Source organism: Danio aesculapii, chromosome 6 (assembly GCF_903798145.1).
Source record: "Danio aesculapii chromosome 6, fDanAes4.1, whole genome shotgun sequence".
NCBI classification, from domain to species: Eukaryota; Metazoa; Chordata; class Actinopteri; order Cypriniformes; family Danionidae; genus Danio; species Danio aesculapii.
The window spans coordinates 42,587,940-42,605,214 of NC_079440.1; the positions used below are offsets into that span (position 1 = coordinate 42,587,940).

General features: G+C 38.3%; 1 protein-coding gene across 4 annotated transcripts in view; it reads right to left on the bottom strand.

Moving 5' to 3' along the window:
- col7a1 (collagen, type VII, alpha 1) overlaps window positions 1-17,275 on the bottom strand; it is a 127,916-nt gene that overhangs the window by 32,376 nt on the left and 78,265 nt on the right. For 3 of the 4 annotated variants that reach the window (XM_056460238.1, XM_056460237.1, XM_056460239.1), the window contains exons 63-86: window positions 16,196-16,276; window positions 16,071-16,106; window positions 10,888-10,959; window positions 10,745-10,789; window positions 9,188-9,223; window positions 9,066-9,101; window positions 8,273-8,377; window positions 8,076-8,144; window positions 6,665-6,700; window positions 6,549-6,584; window positions 6,430-6,468; window positions 6,309-6,344; window positions 6,087-6,206; window positions 5,674-5,883; window positions 5,503-5,538; window positions 5,353-5,397; window positions 4,188-4,301; window positions 4,016-4,087; window positions 3,892-3,936; window positions 3,135-3,170; window positions 668-703; window positions 547-591; window positions 427-459; window positions 238-300 (exon numbers count right to left, since the gene is read on the bottom strand). In XM_056460238.1, the coding sequence (XP_056316213.1) occupies window positions 238-300; window positions 427-459; window positions 547-591; window positions 668-703; window positions 3,135-3,170; window positions 3,892-3,936; window positions 4,016-4,087; window positions 4,188-4,301; window positions 5,353-5,397; window positions 5,503-5,538; window positions 5,674-5,883; window positions 6,087-6,206; window positions 6,309-6,344; window positions 6,430-6,468; window positions 6,549-6,584; window positions 6,665-6,700; window positions 8,076-8,144; window positions 8,273-8,377; window positions 9,066-9,101; window positions 9,188-9,223; window positions 10,745-10,789; window positions 10,888-10,959; window positions 16,071-16,106; window positions 16,196-16,276 (1,482 nt within the window). Of the gene's footprint in view, window positions 1-237; window positions 301-426; window positions 460-546; window positions 592-667; window positions 704-2,769; window positions 2,806-3,134; window positions 3,171-3,891; window positions 3,937-4,015; window positions 4,088-4,187; window positions 4,302-5,352; window positions 5,398-5,502; window positions 5,539-5,673; window positions 5,884-6,086; window positions 6,207-6,308; window positions 6,345-6,429; window positions 6,469-6,548; window positions 6,585-6,664; window positions 6,701-8,075; window positions 8,145-8,272; window positions 8,378-9,065; window positions 9,102-9,187; window positions 9,224-10,744; window positions 10,790-10,887; window positions 10,960-16,070; window positions 16,107-16,195; window positions 16,277-17,275 lie in introns of all 4 variants that reach the window. The other variant, XM_056460236.1, reaches the window with a different exon arrangement.

Consider the following 17,275-nt stretch of genomic DNA (forward strand, 5'->3'; position numbering starts at 1 on the left):
CTTAAACAGGCCTACTGTACTCAAAGAAGAAAAACACTGTAATTTTGCTTTCTGAAATACAAGGGCAAACTAAGGACTACAAGCGGCAATGATAAATAAAACACAGACAGATGAACTGAGCAAGTGAAGAGGCTCTAAGCTGAAGCTGCAGATATTGTCTAATGACCTCTATGGAGAGACAGAGGTCAAAAGCATCTGAGCTGTTGGAATGAGTCCAATATTGCGTTTTGATCTTACTATGGCTCCTGGAGTGCCTGCAGGTCCAGGTAAACCTCTGTTGCCCTGAGGTCCAGGAGGGCCCTTGAAAAACGAAGAGAAAAGATTGAAGAGTGAGTAAACTGGAGTTATGTAACTCCAAAAATACATTGCTGCGTATCAAATCGCCTGAAGGAAAGCATTCTATCGCTACTCAGTTAAAAAACTTACTTGAACTCCAATGCCTGGTTCTCCATGGTCACCCTAAACATGAAAATGTGTACATATACATCCATTGTTATTTATAATTACAAAGTTCACAACAATCAAATCAAATTATGCAGCTTTAACCTTCACGCCAGGAGGCCCCGGGGGTCCATTTCCACCCATCGGACCCTGAAAAAAATCAAAACAAAGGTTAGAAATACTGTATTTAATTTGTGTTTGTACATGAATGTGCATATATACATACAGTTGGTCCTCTTATTCCTGGTTCTCCTGGAATCCCCTGTGCAGAATACATATTTGGTATGAACATGGTGCTGATACAAATATGGAGAACAAACTCACACGCACACATACTGTATATACACCCATGCACACATAAACAGCACACACAAGCTCTAAATGGACAGACATACTGCACTGTATGCTTTTGATTAGGCATGGGACGCTAACCGTTTTCAAGGTATACCATGGTTTGGAAAAGTCAAGGTTTTAGAACTCCTAAAATTTTCTGCTACGGTATATGTTCGATTTTTTTTAATTTTTTGTTTGTTTTTCAGAACAACAGTATCTCCAGCAGAAAAGCTATCCAAAGAGACTGTTTTAAATTGTAAAGAAATCAGTGTTTTTGAAACTAATGAAGACAGCAGAAGTCTTCATTAGTAATGATTCATTAAATTGTTTAGACCGACATGTTTATTGTTTTAAAATATTTAAAATGTTGCTCAAAATAAACTATATTGTTTTTAAATATATGTGTTTTTTACCCAGACATTTAAAAAGAATATATTTTAGTAGAGTAATCACAATACCGTGAAACCAAGGTTATCACAGCGTCAGAATCATATACCAACTCATGCCTACTTTTGACTGCACAAACACAGGACACGCATCAGCCATATACACATAGCAAATGTTTGGTTGTGCCTTTTAAGTCACCTTATGTTCCTAACCCTGTTCTGTATACATAATTTAGAAATTTACTGAATTAACAACCAAACAAACTCACCTTAAAAACGCAGCTAGCTAACAAAAACTCTAAACAGTGCACAAAACTGAAATGAACAACTAGTGTTAATGATACAAAATAACACATAAAAAAAACTGTGATTTTCAACTGCCTACATTATTAACTTCTAAACTGGATTGCTCACATATTAATTTAGGGTATTATCTCCTGTATTTGAGGTGGCATGGTGGCGCAGTGAGTATCGCTGTCGCCTCACAGCAAGAAGGTTGTGGTTCGAACCCTGGCTGGATCAGTTGGCGTTTCTGTGTGGAGTTTGCATGTTCTCCCTGCGTTCGCGTGGGTTTCCTATGGGTGCTCCGATTTCCCCCACAGTCCAAAGACATGCGCTATAGGTGAATTGGGTAAGCTAAATTGTCTGTGGGTGACGCGGTGGCGCAGTAGGTAGTGCTGTCGCCTCACAGCAAGAAGGTTGCTGGTTCGAGCCTCGGCTGGGTCAGTTGGTGTTTCTGTGTGGAGTTTGCATGTTCTCCCTGCGTTCGCGTGGGTTTCCTATGGGTGCTCCGATTTCCCCCACAGTCCAAAGACATGCGGTACATCTGGCGGTTCATTTCGCTGTGGCGACCCCAGATTAATAAAGGGAGTAAGCCGAAATAAATAATTAATAAATGAATTAATAAATTGTCTGTAGTGTATGTGTGTATGTCCTCGTCCTCCAGGTTGGGGATTGAGCATTGGTGTACGATCCACCTCGTACAAAATTATATGTTACAAAACACCAACATGGTGCAGCTAAATATCAACTTCAATATAAAACGGCCCTGGGGGTAAGTATCGCCTGTATTTAAATAGGGTTGTCATTGCCTAAACTTGCAGTGTGTATATGGCCGTAAATTACTTTTCAAAAGTTTAGGGTACTATAAGATTTTTTTAAAGGTCTCTTTAAAGTTCTATAACCAAGACAACGTTTAATTAGTTAATTAATATTTAATTAATATGTTCAACAATAAAAACTGTGATATTATAAGCATTACAATATAAAATTGCTACTTTATATATAATGTGTTTTAAATGACATTTATTTGTGTGATAGTTAAACTATTTCTCATTTTTGACAATTTGATTTGAGATTTTATGAAGTAAAGTTACAAAGTAAATCCCAATAACACTTTTAAAAAATCTTACAAACTTTTGAATGGTAGTAAATAAAAACACAAACATTCACACTGCTCAAAGACACATAAGACATGTATATTAGACAATGTAAATTTACATTCACACAAGTATGACACACAGAAGCACACACAAACAAACTAGACAGACAAAGACGCCCCCCTTCCCATTATAAGCAAAGCAGCCTATCTCAGCCACAGAGAACCTACCGGTCTGCCCAGCACTCCTGGGAACCCAGGCAAGCCCTAAAGAGAGAGGAAGGAAGAAATGGAGGGACAGGAAGTGTAGAGAGAGCAGAGGTGTGATGGTCCAAATTGGAGTGGAGTGGAGTGGAATTAGAAAATGAAGAAAGTGGGATTATAAAAAGGAGTGGTGGAGGAAGAGAGGAGACAGAGTGGTTAGCGGATAGAAGCGCTGCTGCATTTGTTACTTCTGTGTGGTTCATCTATGTAGCCTCAGGCAAAGAAAGTCAGCTAGTGCTCACAGCAAGGCCTAGTACTCGCAGCAAATCCCCAGGATTTTCCTACAAAGGCAAGCCCAAGAGAGGCTGCCACGTTGGGATTCTGTTACTCACAGATAGGCCTGGCGGACCGGCCGGTCCCTTCAAACCCTGCTCCAGAGGAGAATAAATAAAGGTGTGAGTGAGAGCTAAAGCTCTCCTCTTCCCCACTAACTCTCTTCTCCGCTTTTCCATTTCATAAGAGGTAGAACGTTTTCATACTGTATGGCTACTAAAAGCAAACTTACCACAAAACAATAAAATCCTCAAATAAGAGCAGAAGAATTGCAGAACTCACCATTCTCTGGTCATCTTACCTAAACTTGAACCTTAAATTTACCTTAACGTTAAACAAGGCTGTTAACACATCAAGCACCATCTGAAAGTGGAAGTGCCTGTGCTAATGATGTTCCTGTGCACGTGCTATGATGGGGTGGTTAAAAGGGTGTTCTAATCAGTGAATTTGATGGCTACTTACTGGCCTAAGTAAAAAAAAAAAACAATCCATAATAATGTGATATGCTGGTTCACGGTGTCCTTCCTTTAGTGTCATTGTGTATTAGCCAAATATAATCATTGCACTTTAATTATTATGAAAATAACAAAAACATTCTCCACAGCAAGTCAAACTATCTACAAATGGTGTGGAAAAAGAAAAACTCACAGTTTACCTACTTAGAATAATAATGCTGTTTGTATGAGCAACGCTAATGATGCTTACCTTGGTAGATATCTCAGAACAACATCAAATACAGTGTTAATTAGATATAAAGTAATTAAAAAATGTAAATTGACACAGGAAGATAATAGCTAAAAGGAATTTGTTTCTCACCGGCTTCCCATCTTGCCCTGGTTTTCCTGACTCTCCTTGACTTCCCTAAGATTAGAAAACAACAGTGTAATTGCAAATTAAATAATAGAGACTAAGTTCTATTGTCAGTTAAGGGTATACTCACTGGGGAGCCATCTTTTCCACTTTCTCCACTTGCTCCTTTGTCTCCTTTCTCCCCACGAGCACCTGTGTAGCCCTGAGAGGGGGGCATATCACAAATCAAACTGTCAACTAAGGTCAAGAACCTAGATAACATGCTGCTATACATATAAATGTTTCAGAAACTCCAGCCTCACCCGCTCTCCAGGAGATCCTTGAGGTCCTACTGCACCTGGCTCTCCTCGGACACCTGCGGGGCCTGGCAGACCCCTTGGACCAGGCAAACCACTCTGAACAGAAGCAGAATCTCCCTAAGGGGGAAAAAAAATAAAAAACATACTTACTAATTTTCATTTTTTAAATGTTTATTTACAAGCTTTTTGCATTTTATAAAACTACAACAAAATATAGAAGAAAAAAACAATACAATACAATATTAACACAACTAAAATACAATAAATAAAAACACTAACCTATGACAGAACATTAGAACACAGAGGGACAAATGCACATGAAAGCAAAATATAATTTAGCTGGTCATGTAATGCATAAAGGTAATTATAAAGTGACATTGTTCTTATATCACCAGAAAAAATGCATTATCCTAACTATAGTTTTATTGTCAAATAATAGTTTGGGCACATTATTAAAAACATTATAGATATATTATGAATAGTGAATATCAATTACACTCAATCTTGAATTACTATGATATTGACAGGGGTCATTGGTTATGCTTGCATTTCTACCAATGCATTAAGGTGTTCAAATATCTGTCCCCATGTTTTATCAGTTATCTCCATTTTATTATTATTGATATATCTCAACCTCTCCAAAGCAAGCATTTTTACGAGATCTCTACCCCACATAACCAAATTTAGGTACAAATTCAGTTTTCCACACTCCCAAAATGACCCTTTTGGCAATTACCACACCAAATAACATGGCTTGTCTTTCATATTTATTAAACATCTCTAAGTTGCTAAATATCCCAAGAACAGCTATAAATGGACATGGTTTGAGATTTTTTTGGAGGGCTTTAGAAAAATTTTCAAATATATTTTCCCCAAATTCTCATAATTTAGGACAGAACCATATCAATTGGGTTAGCGATCCTTCTGCACTTGTTTTACACTTGTTACAGAGTGGAGATACCTGAGGAAATATCAGTTTCTCCTTAGATAAGTATAACCTGTGCAGAGTTTTAAATTGAATTAAATGATGTCTTACGTTAATTGAGCATGCTTGTATATTCTCAAGGCCTTGCCAACTCTCATACATACTTATTTTTAATACACAACATTGAAAACTACAAATCTTATACTATTGTGTATGAAAAATATAAGATACACTGTGAATTACCTTTGGCCCTGGAGGCCCCCCTAAGCCGGGTAATCCTGCCGGACCCTTAAAAAATTGAAAATTAAAAAAAGGTAGTTTATTTATTCATTAGGCTAGATTACTTTCATTCGCATGTATTCACTTTGCATGAATGACAGCAATGATACTTACAGCTGGCCCTTTGTCGCCCCTCTCCCCTTTATCTCCCTGCAACAAAGACAAATTATAATCTCATTTCTATATTAAATTCATATCATGCTTTCTTCAATCAGCCATTTTTCTTCTAAAACATGTATAAAAAAGGATCTAGTGACAAATCACCAATGCATTTCTATTTGTTACCTTATCCCCAGGTCTGCCAGCTTCTCCAAGTTCACCAGCTCGTCCTGGTACTCCTGGTATTCCAGGTTTTCCAGGTTCACCTGCTTGTCCTGGTGGACCCTCAGGACCCCTCTCACCAATTGCCCTGCCTGTAGGACCTTGTGGACCAATAGGCCCTTTCTCACCCTGCTCTCCTTTCACACCTCGTTCACCTGGAAGACCCCTTGCACCCTGAAAGCCAAAAGAAAAAAGTATAAAGTTCAAAAATAGCTGAGGATAAAACATTTAAATGACATTAACTCATTGGGAAAAAAACTGAGTTGTTGGTTGATTCAGCACCACGGACAGCAGCAAAAAGCCCTGTAACACACTACCCATCCAGCTACTGAATACCAGACACCACTCAGTCACACATGAACATAAAATGAACTCACATCTGCTCCTGAAGGGCCTCTAGGTCCGGCTTCTCCTTTTTCGCCCTTCTTTCCTGACAGTTCGCTCAACTTTGACATCAAAGTGCTTTTTTCATCAACTAATAGTTTCAGTTCTCTGACCTACAGTAAAATGAAAAATCCAAGTGAAGTATAGGAGAGAGACTTATATATATATATATATATGCAAGCAAACTATGTCAATCTTGATAAATTTCTCAGTACCTCAATGCCAAAATCTGACAGAGCTCTTTTCACATCCTGTAACAAAACATGGGGAAAACAACATTAGTCATCCTGCCAGTCAATGCATGTGCTACTCTGCATGTGTGAGCATTTTGCTAACCCCTGAAGTTCCTGGTTTTCCATCCTCTCCTGGATCACCCTGACAATCAAAGGAGTTCAGTTATTATAGTCTGCTCTAAGAGCCACAAGCACTTAAATACACATAAAAAATACACTCACCACATCTCCTTTCAAGCCTGGTAGACCTCGCTCACCCTACAATAATCACATTACGACAACTTGCGTCAGGATATATAAAAAGCACACACTGATTTGCACACACAAGATAAACTTACTCTTGCTCCAGCAGCTCCTGGAACTCCAGGTATTCCCTAATTGACAGAACACAATCAAATACAACATACTGCATTTATATTGTAGTTTTTCAATTTAAATTAAGTGATGCTTTTTAAAAAAGTAAATAATACGTGGCAAAAAACATTTTACAAAGACAAAAAGACAAGCTCTATTTTAATGATCTAGCACATGGTACAAAAGCATTAAGAACGTGTCCGAATCCACTTTTGCTATTTTAAGGATGGAAAAATACGCTCTGCGCTGTGGCGCATGGTCTAACATGGTTGTGCTTATTCTCTTAATGAGTTATGTGTGTGTTTTGAGAATGACATGCATTAAACCAATCAGAGTCTCCTCTCCCATTCGCTTTAAGAGTCAGTTGCGTTGCGCCATGGCACATTTGCTATTTACATGACGACATTGTAAGTGGAAAAACTGAAGGCTTAACTAGCGAGAAAACAGTTAAACAGACCATCTGCAGTGCGAGGAGAAAGAATGAGCCTCCTACATTCAGCCTCTTTACTTTCTCTCTATTTTACTTTTACTCTTTACTTTACTCCTTTACTTTAAATGAATAAGGAAAAGGTGTTGTAAGCACTCCACTGAAGACATCCATTAGTCTACATATTTAACTTCATTTGTTAAGCGCAAAGACTGTTTCAAAACTATTTCTATACTCAGTTCTAATTTCCAGCAAATTAATAAATGAACAATAATAAACAAGTGTGGTCAAAAAACTGAGTTATATCCAAACACACGTCCTATTCTTATGCCCCATGTGGTGACGCATACGTCTCCAAATCTCGACAGGTAGACAAATCTAAACTTGTTTTTATTAAAACAAATATAAATATGCATATAATAACTAATACTGCTAATAATAATATTATACAAATGCAAATTGTCATGAATAAACTGAGAAAAGCTCGCCGACATGTAGGCAGTGGTTTTTATTTTATGTAGAAAATAATAATTTTGTAACATTTTAATCTTTAAATTTTTTTCATTTATAAAGATATTTGTGTATTGCTGTACATCCTGTGTGTATTAAGCAATGTGTAAGCGTTTAGACCTGCATAGGCGCATAACTAACACCTCTGCGCTGGACTTTAGACCAGCATTTAGTTGGTCAACGGTGAAGTCTATTTCAGTTCCTCAAAATAGCAAAGCGCCAACAATGCGCCTTAACACACCTCCTTTTTGGACCAGCACACCCATAAGTCCACAAAGTGGTGCAAAGTATTTGCTATTTAAACAATGTGGTGCAAAATATGAAAATAAGTGTTGCGCTGGTCTAAAAACAGCAACAAATCGTGCCAAACATGTCTTGCACCTTATTGCGCCAGGTGTATCATAGGGCCCATAGTCTCTAAATGAACTAAAGATCCAGCATTGGCAGATGTTACTTACAGGGGTTCCTGGAGGGCCCTGAGGCCCTGGAGGTCCCGGTGTTGCCGGCTCCCCTTTAACATAGACCACCTGGTAAAAAACAGAGCAAGATAGAGATATACAGCTCTTTGCATAAATGTAGCATCCTTCAAAACTCTTGTGGGATTAATAGAGGAGCAGAGTAGTCTATTTATATTCAAACACATGCACAAACGCACAGATCCTGGTGGTCCAACATTTCCAGGGACCCCAGGAGGTCCAACAGGACCTTGTGGGCCACTAGGTCCTACAATGCCCCGATCACCTTTTATCCCATCTCGACCCTGAGGAAAGAGCGAAAAAGAGAGAGAGAAGGAGATGAGAGAAATAACCATGATACAAATTAATTCTTTAATTAATGGGCATAAATTTGCACATCAAATAAACTCATCAGTGAAGAGTTTCTCCCATAAGGCTGCTGACTCATAATTACTGACTGCACTCAGCATCAAGCACAGGAAGAAGAGCATCCACACATTTAGAATGTGTGTGCGTGCGTGTTTCGGATTGAAAACATCCATTTAACAACAAATCTGATTTGTGCTGATGGGAAAATTAGCTGTGTGAGGCAGACAAATAGCAAAAAGGGCAGCTAGACATAATGACATGGACTGAATAACAGAAAACAACCAAATCTGAGTACATTTAGAGTAAAATGTGGCCACAAATCGCTGGAGGAAAACAGCGGGTACAGACGTAGAGTACAAAATGAAACATTATTAGGCAGCACTTAGGGGTCAAGGACAGCAGCCTTTTACAAACCTGTTATATGCTTACCTTTGATGCAACATGGCAAATGAAATCCACAAATTGGTCAAATAACATATCTCTCAGAGACGTCCTAAAATGTACACTTGGAAAACGTTATGTAGTGCTGCTTCTGATAAGCTGTGATGGACTTGTCTTATGTTGTGAAAGCAGGATAAGAGTGTGAGAACAGGATGATCAGCAAGATAAGTTTGAGAAACTCACGTCTCTTCCAGCAGGCCCCTGCTCTCCTTTATCTCCCTGTAAATGCAGGATTTGTCAGACACTAATTATCAAAAATGACAATTTAATCACACACAAGCGCTCAACAATAGGTGTTTTATTACCTTTCGACCATCCTCTCCTGGCACGCCATCTTCGCCCTGAAAAAAAGTTTGATATAAAACGAAGTGCTAAACACAGACATCTGGAGGAGTGCAAGGCGCGATTTCATAATTTCTGTAATCAAGACTTCCTGTAATCAGCTCTTCCTGTTTTGGTATGAGAACTCTTGTAATTTTGTGCAGCTCATTCAAGCAGTAATTTCTCTTCTAAACGCTTCATGCGACGCGCAGCCTCATATTACAGATATATGACGGGTGCCATCCAGCCCGATATAGCTCCTGCAATTACCACAGCTGGTTCGGGGCTGTGATCAGTAAATCAGTAGAAACCGCAGGACGAGCGGGATTTGCGTAAGCTCAACGCCAGCGGTGTACTCTATCTGAGTCAGGTTAACCGAACATTAGTACACGGCTGACTGAAACTCCTCATATATTTGAACTATAAAGCATTTATTAGGCTGCGTTGCCTCCCACTGAACGGCTGCTAAGAGGGTGATTTATAATCAGCAGGATGGTTTAATCGTCTCGTTTATGGAGGACAAGGGCTCTGGTGTGGCTACTAAACTGGAATGAGTGTCTGCATTCTAGATGGAGCTGATCTGACAAAAACAAATTGATTGGAAATTCATACATGTGCAGTGCATCCCACAGATTTGAAATATACTTGCGGTCGTAGCCGGATTGAAACAAATCCTTTACCCATGGCACATAAATGGTTAACTACATGTGACACAAAAAGTTCAGGTTGCTTTATTGGCATGACATTTAGTACAGTATTGCCAAAGCATATTAGATATGTATAAAATATGTAATATATAAACATCATCATATTAATAACATACAGCATACAGCAAATGAGAGATAAATAACAGGAAAATTGAATAAAAACAGACAATATCTCTAAAATGGATATTTATTAACAATTAATTAATAATTAGAATAAAAAGTGTAAAAAAAAAAAGTGTAGATTATTTAAATAAGGCAAATATGTTGATTGCACATTTCTAATATAGTACATATATTTTGTATTATTATATATTTTCTGAGTATTTAGTGAAGTTTTTTTGAGTCTTTTAGATTAAAGAATTTATTATTTACTTTTTCTCTCGGTCTCGCGGCTATGTGCTCGCTGTCAGCTTTGAAGCGGAAAGTAGTCTTTAATAAAAGAGTAATGCAAAAACAAAACAACTTTAGAAAGCAAAAGCCAAAGTCGACACCCAGACATTTCAGATTTAAAAACACCGGCTGAAGTCGCCGGCCGCATTTTTAAGCCTAAAAGAGTCGCATCTATGTGAGTCTCTGCAGAGTACTTGAGACTGTCTGAGGAACTGTTGTTGACAGTTCTCGCGCGCACACACAATGAGCAGTACGAAATGTGCAGGGCGAGAGAAGATTTTCCACTGGTTCATCGAACGCGGATGTAAAAGAATGATAATATTAATTTTAAAAACTGCCATCAATATTACAATGGAGTTGTTGAACAAGTCTAGAGTAATATATTCTGCGTATACTGTAGATGCAAATATTTTTGAAAGAATATATAATTATAGCTTCACTTACAGCCTTTCCAGGCAGTCCTGGTTTCCCGTCCTCCCCCGCTTTACCCTGAAATAAAGCAAAATATTATTTTGATGTGATAAAGCACATGCTTATGACTCAGCAAAGGAATTTGTCTAGACGTGATTTTCCCAACACAAACTCACAGGCGTGCCATCAGCTCCTGGGGGCCCAGTTAGCCCTGGGGGACCCTGAGGCCCTCTTAATCCTGCCAATCCCTAGGAAACAGAAATTAATTAGCCAAATAGATTTGTAGATGCGTCAAGGATCAAAAATTAGAGTATTAACAGATCATATGCTTATGATCTGCTATTACTAGAGTTTTAGGCTGAATTATTAAAAAAAAAAAAAAAACTCCTTCATCATTTCTAACCCAGACTCATTCTGAAAGCATACCCATATATATATTGATGTCTCTGTGGCCCACATATGTCTTAAGATAACTGGGCCACAATTGCCATATTCTCTCTGGGCCACATTAGGTTCAAAGTCGCAATAGGCAGAGCTTACTGTGCCAAATATTTGCCAAAAGTGGCCCACATATGTCTTAAGATAACTGGGCCACATTTGCACTTACACGTGTGAGCCACTTTAGGTTTAGACCCAGATTACCCTTAAATGACTATGCCACTTTTTGCCAACTGTGGCCCACATTTGTCCTCCATCATTTGGGCCATATTTGTCATTTTCCACATGGGTCACATTAGGCTCACATTCAGATTACATTTTGCTATAAGTGCCAAATCTTTGTCTTAAATGTCCCATATATGAAATTGAATCTTTGGCCCCCCTTTGCCACGGTACAGGTGGGCCACTACAGGCTCACATTCATTTTGTCTGGGTTGAAGGAATACCACCAGAGCCGCATAACTGCCTAAAGTGGCCCACATTCGCATGCTATCTGGGAGACTATGTTGATCGGTTTTGATGTTTGAAATTAATGATTTTAAGTCTGTAGGATTATAACTGTATAATTATCTCAGTATTTATACAATAGCCTATTTGCAACCACAAAACAAGCTGCTGTATTGGTCCACTAGACTAGACAGCTTGTAGACTTGGAAAATGTACAACAACCGTAAGATCAAAGCGAAGCACTGGGCAGAATGCCCTACTGTTTGAAACATACCTCTTGTGTGTAAAAAGCTGCAAACTGCTGTAGATTTTTGCCTGATAAATCGTCAATGACAATCTGATTTGTGAGATCACATGTGCTGCTCGCTCTTGCATAATAATCCAATAACATTTTGCAGTGTGTGATCTGCCACATTTTTCAAAGCATGTAGTGTGTGCATTTCTGAGGTTTGAGGGAAGAATTTTGTGATGATTCTTCTTTTGTACTCGATCTACAACCAAGTTTAAAAATCCACACAGTCTAATCCTGGCTTAAAGGGATAGTTCACCCAAAAATAAAAATGTGCTCATTGTTTACGCACTCTCAAGTGAATCCAAAAATTTATGAGATTCAGATGAGATTCTCAAGAATGTTGGTAACAAGTAGCAATGTATCAATGTAAAAAAAATAAAGTAAATTATTTTCTTTAAACATGATTTTTTTCCATTTTCTCCAAATGAGACATTACACTTGTAACAACAAAACACTTGTTAGGAATTGTGAGATCTCTTATATTGAGAGGTTATTATTTTTATCATTAGGAAAAATTTCTGTGGGTCGATTTTATGGGTCTGTATATTAAATCCCCTCTCCTGTTATACAGAGAGATAAAACTAAGGGAAGAAGAGTTAGATACTGATAGTGACGATGAAACATGGGGTGATATTTGGTCTAATGCTAAGAAAATATCTGTTTGAACATGTAGAAGAGAAATACAATATAAAATAATACATAGACTCCAAATGACTTTTAACCACAGACATCTTTTTAACACTTGTAATGTGTTTAAAATGTAAAACTGATGTAGGAACTAACACATTGTATGTGGTCATGTAATAGACTACAAAGGTAATGGTGCTGGGGAAATGGAAAAGATCTTTAAGGTGCAACTGGATTTTGACACAGTTTTATTGATTTTGGGTATACATTAAATAATGGACACATTTTTTTCATCTGCTAATAAGAAATTGTATAATATATTGACCTTTGCAGCCAGAAAAAATATTTTACTTAATTGGATTAATGATAAATCTTCATCTCTTAAAGGCTGGAACAAGATATTTTTTTCTTTTTTGAGTTAATTCCCCTGGAGCATCTTACCCTTGTATTACAAATAGACAGAACATTTTTTTAAAGTTTGGACAATATTTGGTATTATTTGGAACCTAGTCTTTGCCTTATCATACTGAAAGGAAGGTAACTTTATTATTATCTGGAAAATAAGCAATGTTGTCAAGTCATGTTTTATACTGTATATGATCTGATTTTTTTTTCCTTTTTTCATCCATTGTTCTCCCTTGTGTTGTTTTGAGCTTTTCATTATTTATTTTTTGAAGATGTATTGTCATGTGTGTATTATTGTGTAAATACAATTAACATAATTATTTAAAAATATGTATATCTTCTTTTGTCTTTAACAAATGAAAGAAGCTCAAATACTGTAGACATGAAATGTGGAGTAAATGATGAGATTTTTCAGTTTCAGAGTGAAATATCCCTTATTTAGATGGTCATGCAACAGATTTCCTACTTCCACTACAGTGCAAGCAACTTTACAGTTACATCTTATTCTTAGTCAACCTTTTTTGCTAACCCTAACTCAACCCAGGCTCATTATCGATAAGTACTGTACCCCTATATACATTTCTGGAGATCGCGAAATACATCCCAGGAGGTATGTTTTTTTTGCAGTTTTTGTATTCGCAAATCCACCAGAGGCCGCTGAGGACGCTTTTTTAAAATCTTAAATTTCTTCTGCGAATGCCATTTACGCCTGCTGTTTTCGTGTAAATCCACCAAAGGCCGCTGTCGACCTACTGACTGACTGACCGACTGACCAACACATTCTCTCCCTGTTATTTACTTGTTTATTTTATTTTTTGCCTTTTGGTTTGGTTTTACCTGCTTTTTGAAACCGTTCTTCGCCAGACTCGAACCCCGTCATTGTTGTCAACTCCTCTCTGTGTCTTAAGTACGCCAGCGTACATGGTGAGCTACTCTGCAAACTGCTAACATTGGAAAAGCTGTCCTCACCGAGGTAAGTGGTCAGCCAGTAGTGCGGAAAAAAACAGAAGCTGTGGCATCATACCGCCCTGTAGCATTCATTTAAAAGATTAAATGCAGCCATACGTAGCTCTAGCTAGAGTTTAGATTCGGCCATGTCGGGCCAATATTTCCTGCCATTATCTTCGGGCCAGGCTGTAATCAAGCATTTGTGGGGTTTTTTCAGTGATTACTTAGTTAGCCTATTTGGTTGGAAAGCTATGTCCTAATTAGAAATATGATACGAATATTTTAGCAAAGTCGGCCTAAGGAACATGTATGGTTCTACAAAGTTGCACAACTCGCAACGTGTGTCATGCGCAGCAACACTCTAACTCCTGCAACAGCGTCTCCTCCACTGGCACACATTCACAGCACACAAACAAGCAGAGTTGAGGCAGCACATCCGCAGTGTGTTTGTGGAGCAGAAACAGTGCATAAAAATCAGTGGATCTTATCAATGCGTTTATTGGGTAAAATTGCTAATTTTTTCCTGTCATTCAATGTGTTTTTGGTCATTTTAATGACACTTTAATTGAGTGTGAGCAGTGGCAAAATTAGACCCAATAGAAATGTTCAATAGAATGTTCAAATGTAGAAATGATCACGGCACTTATGCTTCAGCTCTGCTCACACTCCGCACTGCTACTGCGTACGGTATGACAGCTCTAATATTTATCTGTTAACATGGACGCCCAAAAAAAGTGCTGCTCACGCTCTGTTCAAAGTGTGAAAGTGGCATAAAAACGGTGACCTCCACGATGAACAGACACATGTCATGAAGCAGGCTTGCCATGGAAGAAAAAAAGGATAATAGTCAGCCTTCAATGTCCTCTTTTTTGTTACAATCCATTCTGAATAAACAAACAATGCAGTTTACATGATTTGTCCATGTAGCATTATACATTAAGATAAATCTAAAATAATGTCTGTAGTTCAACAACTCAGAATTGTAGTTAACAATGTCTGTTATAAACGTATGTATTAAAAAATAGTCGGGTTTAAATCAGGCTCAGGCTCATAATTACAATTAAAGGTCTATGGACCCCCCCTCTTTCGGTACAAGTCTACCTCAGAATTAAAAAAATGCTTCATGATGGATGTGGAGCGCTGAGAGCAGAGGGTGGAGTAGGTGTGGCCAGCAGAGTAGGGGAAAAGAGGGGAGCGATCAACTGTTGTCTATTGGCTCACAAAATGAGGCACACACCATGAGAAGACCCATGATTTTATAGTTTACAAAGTTAAAATGCAAAGAAATAAACAGTAATTTAATGCCCTGCTACATTTGTTATTCGTAATTTCATGTACATATTAACCACAATTTTACACATGTGCTAACACAGCAGCACAGATATAGGAGATGTGTCTGAATGGTAACGAACTCAACTGGTAAAAGACAAACCAACAGCTTTGCTGTATCAGCCCTGACAGCATCGCGGGATCCACCCCATGGATCATGGAAACAAACACATACGACATCCACAGACGCGGTCTCACCCAGTGATTTGGTCTCACAATTTGGCAGGTCTGCCTTGCCTTTGGAAAGCACATGCTCTCATGATTAATTAAGAAGCAGGCTCTTCTCATAGGATAACAAATCTATAAATATTAATGAGAAACCTATGCCTAGAGGAAACCTATCATTAATTTTGATCCCACCCCAAAAATGTTAAACCCAGAAGATGAAATTACCTGACAAAAGCTCAAAATTACCCAGTTTTCCCCACAATTAAAGCTAACAGGTGCTAATGTTGTCTTAACTGATGCTGAACACACACAAATCTGTACTCCAGGCTGTCTTGAACCTTTAATGTATCGGACCAGGTTGGGCTTGGACACAAGGTGCATGTATTCGGGTAGGGTCGGGTTTTGTTTTTGGGCCTGATCTGAGCCCTAGCTCTGGCAACATAATTTGCACTCTCCAGAAATGTATTCGGGGGTACGTTTTCACAATGAGCCTGTGTTGCACTAATCATTACCTCTCATTCTATTAATATTCTAATGCAAATTAGTTGACGTGTTTGCAAAGTTACAGTATGGTGCAACCAAAATTGAATGTTTATTTATCCATAACAACGTTATCTATCCATAATAACGTTTCTTTAAAGCATACAATTAAAATTTCTGATTGAAACCTGGATTGATTTTTATTCAACAAGCTGAAGCACTCACATCTCTTCCAGGATCCCCTTGTTTTCCCGGGTCACCCTACAAAACCAAAACGATTCACAAAATGACTCAGACTGATTGGGGATCATTTGACTATGAAGTTAATACAAGAATTAAAGTGATCTGACCCGTAATCCAGGAGATCCAGGCGGCCCAGGTTTCCCATCTTGACCGGGGCGTCCATCCAAACCAGCCGCTCCTCGTTCTCCCTGCACACATATGCATGAATCAATATTCACTGTGACACACACATACTGCAGATATGCCCAAAACCCTCATCATAACTGTCAAAATCGATTTCAATTTTTAGCAGCATTCAGCCATCGCCAACTTGAATGAATAATAATGAGAAATGGCTCACTGACAGATCCAATCTTCGTCGCTAACAATTCTCACATCACTGTACCAATGCATGCCAAAAGCAGAAGCATCATCTTTATCAATGTAATAATCAATGAGGCTGGTCTAAAAACCCGCAGACGGATAAATTACGGACAGACTGGTATACGTCAGACACGAGGGTCAGACGCAAACTAATTGGCTATATGTCTCTCTGACAGAAAGCAAAAAGCAACGAGACGTCAGTAAGATTTCATTTCCTCTCGATGGAAACCAACAAAGCCTTGTTTCAATTCTGTAGCACAAATGTTAAACAAAGATTAAACAGTCTTGCCGACAGCCAATAACAAATAATTGCAGTGCTAGTGAGACCTGTTATTTAAAACCCGGGAGGTAAACCCTGACGTAATGAAAAGTGTCACAGCCACTGCGGTATAGAGAGATCCATGACTAAGCAGTTATATTTATACTTTACACTGATTACCGCAGCCGGTGTTATAAACTCAGCCATTTCTCAGCTGTCATCCACTGTGTGACACTTACTTTCAAAATACTGTCACTGATGCGCTCTAAAATAGAATGTTTTTTTTGCAGAGGCGTTACACCTGCCTTTGACGGAATATTTAAGGAAGCTGCTTATTTTGTCACATTGCTGAATGTCGTCAGGATTATTGCTGACCAGGTACAACAGTTCACAACACAAGAGAATTTTGGAGTCATTTCAGTTTAACCATAATAAAGTGAAAGTTTATCAGTTGTGTGTGTTTTTAAGGCTTGTGTAAACCTTTTAAGCAAGTTTAAAGCATTTGGGCTTTATGTTTGTAGCTTTAACAAAGATTAATTGTATGTCATTAATTATACAATGAAGT